At 40.5% G+C, this 13,076-nt stretch overlaps 1 protein-coding gene across 1 annotated transcript in view; it reads right to left on the bottom strand.

Moving 5' to 3' along the window:
- Window positions 1-13,076, bottom strand: part of LOC132817577 (protein ZGRF1-like) — an 85,925-nt gene that overhangs the window by 25,804 nt on the left and 47,045 nt on the right. The window contains exons 17-18 of the mRNA XM_060828116.1: window positions 11,544-11,785; window positions 10,738-10,897 (exon numbers count right to left, since the gene is read on the bottom strand). Of these exons, the coding sequence (XP_060684099.1) occupies window positions 10,738-10,897; window positions 11,544-11,785 (402 nt within the window). The remainder of the gene's footprint in view (window positions 1-10,737; window positions 10,898-11,543; window positions 11,786-13,076) is intronic.

Here is a 13,076-nt window from a genome sequence, read left to right as displayed (position 1 = left end):
CAAAGCAGGCCATTTGGCCCCTCATGTCTTCATCAGCTCTTTGAATGAGCATTGTGACTCAGTGCCATCCTCTTGTCTTTTCCCATTAATCCTGAATATTATTTCCAATTAAATAATCACTGACGTTTTTGAATGCCAATGGCGAGAGCAGGAGCAGTCAGCCCATGGCATCCAGCAGCAAAAGTAAGACCATGCAGCCGACAGCAAAAGTAGGAGAAGGCAGTCCTAGGCAGTGAGAGCACTATCAGTAACAGGCAGGCCCGAGCAGTGGCGAGGCAAGCCCTTGTGAGGAATGCGAGCCCAGCATATGAACTATGCTGTGAACTGTAAACTGTGTTTCTTTGTTTTTTCTGCCTTTTAGTAAGAAGGACTGTAATGTTTAACATTTTAACTTAGTTTTCTTTGTTTTTCTGCTTTGTACTAAGATTCTGTACGCAACATCCTTTATACTCAGATGGCGCCTTAAGTTGCGACTTGTAAACCTTTCACAGTACTTATGTGAGTATGTATGACAATAAGAGTTGACAGTGTGTTGCTGGAAAAGCACAGCATGTCAGGCAGCATCCGAGGAGCAGGAGAATTGATGTTTCAGGCATAAGCCCATTCCTGACGAATGGCTTATGCCCGAAACATCGATTCTCTTGCTCCTCAGATGCTGCCTGACCTGCTGTGCTTTTCCAGCAACACACTCTTGACTCTGATCTCCAGCATCTGCAGTCCTCACTTACTTCCTGTATGACAATAAACCTATTTTTATTCACTTGAACCTGCTTCCACTTCACTTCTAGACAGTGTGTTAATTGCTGACGAATTTCTCTTGACTTCGTCCTATAATCACTTGAATCTACAATATTGTGTCAATTAGAAATACTGTTGGGCCTCTGTCCCATTGAGTCAGGAACTAGTGCACATTAATTTATTACAGGAAGACAGTGGTGAAGCAAAAATTTTACTGGATTAGCAATCCAGAGGTCCAGGCTAATGCCGTGGGGCATGGATTTAAATTCCACCAAACAACCAGTGGAATTTAAATTCAGTTAATAAACCTGGAACTGCAAGTTCGTGTCAGTAACGGTGACCATGAAATTACCATCTATTATAGTAAAACAACACTGCTTCACTAATGACCTTTGGAGAAGGAAATCCGCCATTCTTATCTGTTCTGGCCTATGCATGACGACTGATAGTACACTGGTTGACTCTTAACCTCTCCCTAAAATGGCCTAGCAAGTGACATAGTTCAACTGCAATTGGTAATGGGTTATAAATGTTGGTCAATGATGCATACACTCCACAAAAGAGTGAAGAAGGTCTGAATGACTTAATGAGAGAATTGCATTCAAGAGTCTTTTTAATCTAAACCTATCTCTTCACCTACAAAATTTGAATGCTTAACATTTATTATTAAACTTAAATACTTAATGTTATGTTTTCAAAACTTTTTAAAATTAAAATAGTTATTTAAAAAATATTTTTATTGAAAAAATTTTTCTTTTCAAAACTATAAATTTAAAAAAATATGAAAATATAACATTATAACAAAAACAACAACAATAAACAATAAACCAACTACTATACTACACTACAAAAGAACTCTCAACTACACTCATTATGCATCAATAAATAAATTACTAAATAAATAACGCCGCTCAGCGTAACAAGACCTCAGCTCTCAAACTTCAAGAGCATCAGCTATTAAACCCACATTTGCGTGAAATTCTTAAGGATTCTTACTAAACCAAACCACCATGGCTCGACAAGAGCCCTAATTAAAATAGCGGACAGATCTGCTTCCAAATAATTCAAAAAGGGCTGCCTTGTCTTATAAAAGTTTTCTGGTGCACCATGTTTGTAAGAAAGTCCAAAGGAATGTGTTCCATAATGAACTTATGCTACCCTGACAGACCTGGGGGATTCTCAGATGCCTAACACATCAGAATGTTCTGCCTCGCACAAAAAGTGAGGATGCTAAAAAGCTTTTTCCCCATGTACAACGAAGGGAGATAAATTCGGCAAACCCAGGAGAAGAGAAACCGGGACCACCTTGACTTCGGTCCCCAAGACCCTCTCTAGTACTCTTGCCACAGCGCTCCAGTACATACAGAGCCTGTGGCAGGAGCACAGACAATGAGTGGGGGTGCTCGTAATTATTTTACATTTGGTGCACATTGAAGACACATCCTGCTTAAATTCTGCAAGACGATCTGGGACCAGATGAGTCCTCATTTACTCATTAAGGGTCCTGTTACATATCAAAATCTTCCTCACTGTCCTCCCAAGTTTCCAGGGTAATCTCTGCCCCTACATCTCTCTCCCAGACTTCCCGTAATCACTCGATGCCACCTGAGGAACCTCCTCCCAACAAATGATAAAGAGTACTCACTTTAAGATTGCTCTTAGCCTGAAGCACCCTCTTTTTCAAATCAGATCTATAACACTCAGTCAGAAGTCTCTTTTCAGATAAAACCTCAGATCTGAAAAAAATGGAAGCGGTCCCTACTCAATAATCCATACTTACGAGTTATTTGATCAAATGACATTAACATTTCATCTTCAAACAGATCATCCAAACAAGAGACTCCCCTATCCGCCCAGGACTTAAACCGGGATCCATTGTCCCTGGCTGGAAACCTGGCATATGGGAGTATGGAAAGATGTTTTAAACATATTACCCTCCATCTGGCTCATTGCCCTCCATGTTTTGACAGTGTAAATAACTATTGGATTGCGGCAATGTTCCGTGACAATCCTCATTTTGTCCAGAAACAACAAGTTAATAAGAGGACACTTTGCCTGGGAGGCCTCAACGTCCAACCATATCGACGTTGAGTCCTCACAGGCCTAATCACTCATAAAAGATAGAAGGGAGCTCAATTGATACCTTCTGGCATCCAGGAGATCCACTCCTCCCAACCCCTGGGGCATTTGAAATTTCATAAACTTGATAAGTGGCTGCTTGTAGCACCATATAAAAGAACTAAACCAACCATCTAATTTCCGAAACATTTGTCTTGGACAATGCAAGGGAAGCATCCGCAGAGGGTATAATAAAGAAGAACATTCATTTTAATAACAACAACTCGACCTAGCCATGATATTGGAAGGGCATCCCATCTTTGAAGGTCTTGTTTAATCTTGTGAAATAAATAAACAAAATTAGCCTTGAATAACCGATCAAAACTAGGGGTAACAGAGAGGCCCAAACAAAGAAATCCTTCCTCTGTTTAGTTAAAGGGGAACCCACCTTCAACTTCTGGTATTCCCCCAAAACCCTCCATAGGCATAGCCTCCAATTTTGAAAAATTGATCTTGTAAGCTGAGAAAAAGCCAAATTAATTAATACATTGTATCAAATAAGGCACCGAAACTGTCCGGTTCGAAAAAAATGAGAACACCCAGCCACATAAAACGTGATCTTACGCACCTTCGACCCTACCTTTGGGGTAGCTATGTTAGGGTCCCCACGAATGGCCTCTGCCAGCAGCTCAATCATCAATGTGAAGAGCAAAGGTAAGAGGGTACAGCTTTGCCAACTGCCCTTACCAATGTTGAAATGATCAGTCCTTATACCATTAGTGAGAACCGCCGCCTGAGGATCACTGTAAAGGACCCTTACTCACCTAGTAAACACTTCACCCAGGCCAAACGGCATCAGCGTATAAAAAAGAAATGGCCATTCCACCCGGTCAAATGCCTTCTCCGCTTCCAAGGAAACCAACAACCCTTGAACTGACCGTTGCTGGCACGCTTGAATCATGTTAAGCAGTCTCCCAACATTATTAGAAGATCTATGACCCTTTATAAAGTCTGTCTGATCTTCCTAAACAATAGAGGGCAACACCATTTCCAACTTCAAAGCCAGAGTCTTCGATAAAATTTTAAAATCAGAGTTTAAAAGTGAGATGGGTCTGCAAGAAGCACAGGGTCTTCCCTTTCTTGAGGATAAGAGAGATATTAGCCTCTCTCAAGCTTGGCGGGAGGCAATCACGACTCTATGAATAGTTATACATGTATAGCATTAATCGTGACAGTATATTTACAAATCCTTTACAAAATTCACTGGGCAAGCATCAGGGCCGGATGCCTTACCACTTTAAATTTGCCTCATCACCTCCTGTATCTCTTGTGCTGTTGAGGCAGCACGGTGGTTAGCACTACAGCCTCACAGCACCAGGGACCCAGGTTCAATTCCAGCCTTGGGTGACTGTCTGAGTGGAGTTTGCACATTCTCCCCGTGTCTGCATGGGTTTTCTCTGGGTGTTCTGGTTTCCTCCCACAGTCCAAAGATGTGCAGGTTAGGTGAATTGACCATGGTAAATTGCCCATAGAGTTAGGTGCATTAGTCAGAGGGAAGTAGGTCTGGGTAGGTTACACTTTGAAGGGTCGGTGTGAATTTGTTGGGCCAAAGGGCCTGTTTCCACACTGTAGGTAATCTAATCTTAACGGATAACTAAGGGGGAATGCCTGTTCAGCAGACACACCAGGAAGATCCAAATTCATTAAAAAAAGTTCCATCTTAATGCATCTGTCCTCACAGCATTCAGACTGGTAAAGTTCAGAGTAAAACCTTTTTAGCATTGCAAGTAAAAGACCCATTCCCTTCCCTATTAAAAGCAATAGACTGGAAGGTGTTCTTCTTCCTGACCAAATATGCCAAATATTTACTTGGCCTATCACAATGCTTAAGTTATTTTGCTGCTTCGCAAAGGTAAGTTTCTTCCTTGCTGTAGGCGTTGGCATGGAGTTTAAGGTGGATCAGCGAGCTGTGATCCACTGCAACTTAGTCACCAATGACCTACTATTATATGCTGTCTCAGCTTCCTTCAGTGGTGCCTCGAGCAAACGCTGCTGTCACTTCTGGCTGGCAGAGTTTGAAATAATTATCCCTCTAGTATAGGCCTTAGCAGTCTACCAAAGAATGGACGTATTACCAGCTATACCTGAGTTGGAGGCCAAAAAAGCTTCAAATTCCCCAGAAAATTATTCTACAAACTTGCTGTCCTTGAGGATGAAGGGATCTATTCACCAGTACCGTGAGCCCATTGCATCACCCTTAATCTTAATCATTAAAGTCTCCAAACGTATACCAACTTCAGTTCCATACATAGATCACCCAACTGCTTAGATTGAGAAGAAAGGTTTGGAGGGCCTTTGGGCATGATCAGAGGTGGCAATATTCCAATCGATAAGGATACCACCAAATCTAAAAAGAAAACCACGGGAGTTACGAAATAATCAATCCTTGTGTGGCATTTATGAGGATTGGAAAAGAGCATAAAATCTCTCCCCATAGGGTATAAATGTCTCCAAACTTTTACCAACCCCAGTTCCACACATTAGATCACCCAACTGCTCAGATTGTGAAGAAAGCTTTGGGGGGCCTTTGGGCATTCTATCCAGCATAGGATCCATAGGGCAATTAAAATCCCCCTATAATAATATGCTGTGACGCCAAGGCTTAGATAGTGCATCAATCAGAAATTTAAGAGGGTGGGCTGCACGACAGTAAACATTCAAAGTACCATATTCCTTGCCATGTCTAAGGGCCTTAACAACAACAAACCGACCATACTCATCGTTAACACAATCTATTAAATTAAATGGAAGACCCTTCCGGACAAGTATTGCCACTCCTCTGCTCCTAGTACTAAAAGACGAGAAAAACACCCTATCAAACCCACCCTGCTGCAACTTCTTTCCTTGTCATTAAGAGGAGTCTCCTGCAACAGGGCAACATCCACCTTCTCCTTTCTAAGGCTCAACAACACCATTTTTCTTTTAACTGGCAAATGAATCCCTCTGATATTCCAGGTGCACCATTTGAGAATGCTGCTAACCATGATCCTTTACAATCACCTTTGACCTACCAAGAGGAAGAATTCGTCTTGCAACATGCTGAGCATACTCAAAAGGATACTCATTAAGTTTATTTACAAAAAAACCAAAACAAAACTGACTACAAAACAAAAAAGGCACTTAATGGAGGACTCTACCCCTGCCCACAGAGGGCATTTACATTTCCCACGCACACCTCTATCTTCCCTTCCAGCTCAAGCCGCACCCCAAATCCAAGCTATAGAACAAACCAAACAAAGGACATTGTAAACACAAAGGTATAACAAAAACAGTGAGCACTCTACCCATATCAATACCACTTCAACTCGGAGAGAAAAAGAACCCACCAACAACAGCTTCTTTGGGAAAAGAGTGAAAGTAAAAGAAGCAAAAGCAAAACAAAAAAACAGACCCTATTGTCCACGTCCATAAGTACATCTACATTATTTTAAAGTGTCCAAGAAGTCTTTGGCTTGCTCCAAGGAATCAAACAACCGCACGGTCTCCTTGTAAGTAATATGAAGTACTGCTGGATATCTCATCGAATACTGAATACCGAGGTCCTTTAACTTTCTCTTAACCTCATCAAACAAATTCCTCTTATGGATCACTGCCGCAGAAAAGTCCTGGAGAAACATTATCTTAGTTCCCTGATAGGTCAGGGCCTGCAGGTCTCTCCCTAGCCTTCTAGAAGTTTCCATGACTCTCTGCTTGCCCCTGTAGCATTGAAACCATATCAGAACCAGGCAGGGGTGTCGACCCTGACTGGATTTGCGCACTGCAACCTGGTGAGCTCTGTCAACCTTCACCCGGTCCGCCTTGGCATTCCAGCCAAGAAATTGTGGCAAACAGTCTTCAAAAAAACTTGCTGGCTGCCCATCTTCTACTCCCTCCTGCAGGCCAACGACCTAGATATTCTTTCTTCTACCTCTATTTTCTAGGTCATTGATCTGTTCAGTGAGGGTCTGAACCTGTTTCTCAATGGCCTGGATCCACCCTGCCGAGGACTCAACCTCGGTCTCCAACGCCATGGAACACTGCTCAACCTCTTCAACTTGTTTCCTGAGCCCTTCCAGTCCCTTCTCATGCTTTTGCAGCATGGCTGAGATGGCCTCCAGTTGATTACGAGTTCCTTCCCTCATCTCCTGGATCAGCTGTCAGATCACTCCAAGTTCCTCCATTATGTTCTGCTGTGCAAGCATTCCCTTCACAGCTGCTTCCCCAGTTGCAGTCTTGGACCTGCCTGATGTTTTCGAGTGTTCCGAGTATTGAGACTTGGCTGTTTGCTTCCCTTAGTCATTCTCACATGCTCAATAAAGGATTTAAACAGTTGTATTATCATTTAACAGTTTTTGGAAAAAAAATTAAGGCGGGGTTAAAAAAAGATTACTATGCTGGGTTGGGGTGCAGAGCTCAGCAAGACTAAACAATTCAGATTGCCACCATCTTGAATATCCCAAAATAATTATTTTAAACATTATTTCCACATAAATACTTTCAAAATAAATAACCTTGTGCTATGAATTACATGACAGGAGTTCTCTTCTCAGTCAAATCTCGCAAAAGGGCTGTACAAAAATCTTGTCTAGTTTTCAGAGACTGAAAATGGACCGTGTACAGTCATCACTTTTGGCCCTTAGTTCACATTTCCAGAATTTGTAATTTTTCTATTTCTATTTCTCTTACTCTTTCTTGAGTGATAAATTTGGCTGCCTTTATGAACATTGGTGCTATTTATGATGTATAAATCTTACCTTGTTTTGTGTAGCTGGCTGTAAGAAGAGATAAAAATGTTTGACTTTACAGATGAATCCTGGCTACTTCCATTTTAACATTTTGTTTTTTGAACTTCCTTTCTCGGTTTCTCAATTGCTTTTGATAAACTTGGTAACTCTGAACACCACCATAATTAAACTCAATAATCACTTCAATGCGATCAAACATGCCTCTGAAATTTCTCAACTACTAATGCCATCTATATTACTGACTAACAGCAGAAAAGCAGTGACAACTGAAATATGCCACTGAGAAATATAGAGAAAAAAAGAACACTGAGAACACTCCAAAAGTAAATGGTCCAAGGGAATGCTCCTGGTAGTACTGGATCATAGAATGTATAACTCAGATGGAGGCCATTCAAACCATTTTGGCAATGCTAAATCTTCACCTGAGGCTTCTTACATTAGCTCCTTTTCCTTGTATTTTCCTCTTGTTGTTTCTGATTTGTCCTTTTGAAATGTTTATCTATTTTTGGAAATTATGTTATGTTTGTTATTGCTGCATCGACGAATAATGAAACAATCTATGTTGCATTGCCCTTGGTGTGATAATATTTCATTAAATGACCCCTTCTTCTCCAAGTTCCTTCCAATTTTACAGTCACCAAATTTTCACTACTGCACACACTTGGGTAATACTTGATTTTGTATGGAAATCATCAGAAGACCCTTACACTTCCATGTATCCATGTATAAGTCAATCCGAATTTTAACCAAAAAGATTCCAAATTCTTTTCATTTACCATCCACGTGCGGCCTCTCCCACAGAAAAGTTCTTTCTCGTCTTGTCACACTGCTACCCAACTTGCCCATTTGTCACTTCCCTGTCTAACATTTTCACTCACCTCTTTGCTGCCTGACTTTCACAGGTGAACCAGCAACATAGTTAATTTCCATGAGACATTCAATACAATATCACAGAAGCAAGATAAGGCCACATAGAATTGAGTTTAACATATTCATAGTTTCTTGAAAGTAGTCACAGGTAGATAGGATAGTGAAGAAGGTATGCTTTCCTTTATTGGTCATGGTATTGAGTACAGAAGTTGGGAGGTCATGTTGCAGCTGTACAAGACATTTGTTAGGCCAAGTTTGGAATATTGCGTGCAATTCTGTACTCCTTCCTATCAGAAGGATGTTGTGAAACTTTGAAAAAGTTCAGGAAAGATTTACAAGGATGTTGCCAGGTATGGAAGATTTGAACTGTAGGGAGAGGCTGAATAGACTGGGGCTGGTTTCCCTGGAGCATCACAGACTGAGGGGTGACCTTATAGAGGTTTATAAAATCATGACAAGCATGGATAGAATAGAGATAGTCTTTTCCATGGGTTGTGGGAGTCCTGAATTAGCGGGCAGAAGTTTAGGGTGAGATGGGAAAGATATAAAAGTGATCGAAAGGGCAACCTTTTCACACAGAGGATTGTACGTGTATGGAATGAGCTGCCATAGGAAGTAGTGGAAGCTCGTACAATTGCAACATTTAAGAGGCATCTGGATGGGTATATGAATAGAAAGGGTTTAAAGGGATATGGGCCAAGTGCTGACAAATGGGAGTAGATTAGGTTAGGATATATGGTCAGCATGGACGTGTCAGACCAAACATGCTGTACATGTCTATGACTCAATGGCTCTATATTAGCATGGATGGAAGTTACGTTAATGGCTAGGGAGTAATAAGCCATTCCTGATGAAGGGCTTATGCCCGAAACGTCGAATTTCCTATTCCTTGGATGCTGCCTAACCTGCTTTGCTTTAACCAGCAACACATTTTCAACTGTGATCTCCAGCATCTGCAGACCTCATTTTTAACCGAAGATTTTAACCTACTGCGAATCCTCTTGCAAGGATGCCTTCCTTGAAGAAGCTCTCTTCCTCCCTCTACAAGGATTTCAGTGAGTCTCTCTCTCACTGCACCCCCCAGGTCATCTGCATTCCTGATGAAGGGCTTATGCCCGAAACGTCGAATTTCCTATTCCTTGGATGCTGCCTAACCTGCTGTGCTTTAACCAGCAACACATTTTCAACAGTAATAAGCCATTCTCAGGTTGACAGGCTGTGACTAGTGAAGTGCTGCAAAGATCGGTGCCAAGGCCTTAACAATGTTTACGAATGACTTAGACAAGAAGATAGAGAGTAACATGTCTAAGTTTGCTGATGAAACAGAGCTAGGTGGAAAAGGATGCTATCAGTAGGAGCAGACAGGCTGCAGGTTTAGTGAGTGCGGAACAAAATGGCAAATGCAGTATACGTTAGGGAAGTGTGAAGTTATTTGTTTTGATGATAATAGAAAAGCAGAATTTTCAAAAGAATTTTTAAACTTGTAAGTTTTGATATTGAAAGAGACTTGAATTGATTTACACAAGAAACAAGTTAGTTTACAAGTGTAAGTTGACTATTTCAAAAGGTTTAACATATTCAAGTTTGAAACAGATGAATATTTGATCTCAGTGAATCAAGGTGATTTTCATGTCTTTTTGCTTAGTAACAAATAAATGCCAATGCATGAGGGTTATAAGGGTTTGATCACAAACAAATACTTGGACTCAAATATTAAGGAGATCAGAGTCGGGAGCAGCATTACAAATTTGGACAACATTTTAATATGCATTTTTGATCTCTTGCTTCATCATAGCCAGATGAGATTAAATCTGAATTGCATAACATATTGCATCATTTCCTCTCTGATAGTGTGATCAGAGAACATAACCATACCAACTTAAAGATATACCTCAACCCAGGGGATATCGACAGTGTTGAAAATGCACGTTGAGACAGAAGATCTGTGTGACCATACTGAATGGCAGAATCAGACTCAAGGAGTTATATGGCCCCCTAGCAAATAGTTCTTACGTTTGCATTTATAAGCTTCCAACAAGGAGGTTGTTTAATTCTAATTGCAACAGATACAGAGGGCGATTTTTCTCCCTTCTTATCTGAGAACTAATATTACTGCCAATTTGGCTGAGACTTGCAAACTTACAGACTAGCTTGAGAACTGAGATCTTCGAGCTCTTCCAAACACAGTGCTGACCTTTGTGGCAGGAGGCAGTCAGAAAAGCATTTATGAAAAATCAACTCAAAGAAGGGACACCATGTTTAGTTGTCATGCTGAAATTTCACTCACCCAAGCAGTACTCTGTCGACGGCAACATTAGTAGAGGCAGAGATAAGAAGTTTCCACGGGACTTGCCTCGGACCCTCAACTGCATCATTTTCTTCAAAAAGTTGAACAAGAAATAGAATCAAGACAGCCAACAGATAGCTCTTCCCAGCTCCATAGACACCTGAATAGAAATGTAACAAAATACAACACAGTGGAAATAAAAGGTATCCAGCTAAATTTTGGAAAATAAAATCTTAACCAAACCATCTCTGTCAGTTGACTATCATTCCTTCAAATTTTAATTGGTGGTGTAATTTGTCTTTTAAATTACTTTTCTAAAACAAATTGTCTTTTAATCTTAATTCAATTTTTCTTTCCAACTTGTTATTTTGCTTTCTGTTGATGATTTCACCGTTCTGGCATTTCCTTTCTCTGCATATCAACAATTTTTCAGTCCGACTCGTTAAGGAGACACTTAGTTTCTATCCCCTTTGACTCTGCAGAGGATGCTGCAGCACATCAGTCTCATTCTAACAGTAATTTGTAGCGCAAAGACTCATGAGAATTAAACGTGCAAGGGCAAGTCTAATGAACAGTGCAGCACTATTCATTTGTCTGCTACAGTTTTATTCTGATCCAATATAAAATTGTCCAAAAATTAGTTCAAGAAATACAAATGTGCTGGCTGAGCTAGATAATCTTTCAATATGCTTCAAATACCACTGAAAGGCGAAATGGAATATAAAAGTTTAGAAGTTGTGATGGAGAAAGACAAAACAAAAAACATGGCAATAACAAAAATCTAAGCAGCAGTTAATTGTTTTTACCATGGATAACTGTGACTGGCAGAATGAGATCTTGGGGGCTCTCGCCCTTGGCCATCATTATAGCTACTTGTCTGAATGCAGCTGCCTGATCTGTATTCAGGTGAAACTTCCGCATCATTTCTGTTGCCAATGCAACTGTCCGTTCTTTGCACAACAATGCAGTCATTACCATGGGCATTTTTAATGCAGGTGAAATAAATCTTCCTTTTCCAGACTTGACTATTGCTTCATCATAACAGGGCCTATAGAGTGAAACAAAACATTAGTTTTTCTTAAAGGATCATATGGCTTTCTAAATAGCGATATGGAAGCTAAACTTGTCATGTCTTAATACCAGTAATGCTGAATTAAAAACACAGAATACAAGTAACCATTATTTAGTTTCAATTTGTTAATCAGGAAAATTGAGAGGCTGTCATGTGTATAGTACATGTGCATAGATCAATGCAATGGAGATAAATGAAAAGATAGAAACTAATCTCTTTGCTCTTTAGTTATTTCTCCCCGCTTCACACCACTGATATTATGTGACATTCACAGCACAAAATGAGAAAAATATGCTGCCAAGATTAGTATACAGTTTTGTTTCCCCACAAAGAGTAGCCCACTTGTCAAACGCCAGTGCATCACATTCACATAAGAGTGTGGCCTGTGAAACTGAAACCAAACAGGAAAATATTCGATATTCCACCTTGATGAAAGGAAAAACAAGTTAAGGTGTTCAATAAATTTGTGTTTCAGTTTAAGAATCAAGTTGTCTTTGACAAAAACGAGATTTTGTTTACTTGCCAGAGAAATTAAAGTAATAAATATCGATGTCCAATACAAAATTCAGGTGTTTGTTCGACCAGAGTTAAATAATTGAATTCTAATTACTTTCTTTATCATCTTGCTTCAATTATAGCCATTTATTTATGATACAAATCTGTTTTGTTTTTTAACAGAAGCCAATACAGATTGCTCTTTATAGAAGCACTGAACGGAACGATTTTTTCATGCCTAATATTCAGGCTGAACTTTCAGCTGTTTATGGAGGCAAGATGAAAGGCGAGTGGACCCAGAATTTCCTGCTGCAGATCAGAGTGCTGCTTTCTGGCACAACATTCTGTCCAACGGACCCACACTGACCCTCCAAGGACCATCCCACCCACACCCAGCTCCCTGTCCTATCTCTGTAACCCCATATTTAGCATGGCCAATCCACCTAACCTGCACATCTTTGCACTGTGGGGGAAAACGAGAGCGCTCAGTGGAAACCCACAGACACAGAGAGAATGTGCAAACTCCACACAGACAATTGCCTGAGGCTGGAATTGAACCTGGGTCCATTGTGCTGTAAGGCAGCAGTGCTAACCACTGAGTCACAATGCTGCATTATTTATCAAGAATGGGATAAGGACAATGCAGTTGCTAAATAAACCATATAGTGAATAGCTGAGAGATATTGCGTAGGCCAGAAAAGTTTCTCATTTGATCTAACTCCAGCCCATGGTCCGTAGTCTATTAAGTGATTTAATCCAGCATGTCAGTTGA

Source organism: Hemiscyllium ocellatum, chromosome 1, assembly GCF_020745735.1.
Source record: "Hemiscyllium ocellatum isolate sHemOce1 chromosome 1, sHemOce1.pat.X.cur, whole genome shotgun sequence".
Lineage (NCBI taxonomy): Eukaryota > Metazoa > Chordata > Chondrichthyes > Orectolobiformes > Hemiscylliidae > Hemiscyllium > Hemiscyllium ocellatum.
This window is presented reverse-complemented; position numbering and strand designations above follow the sequence as displayed.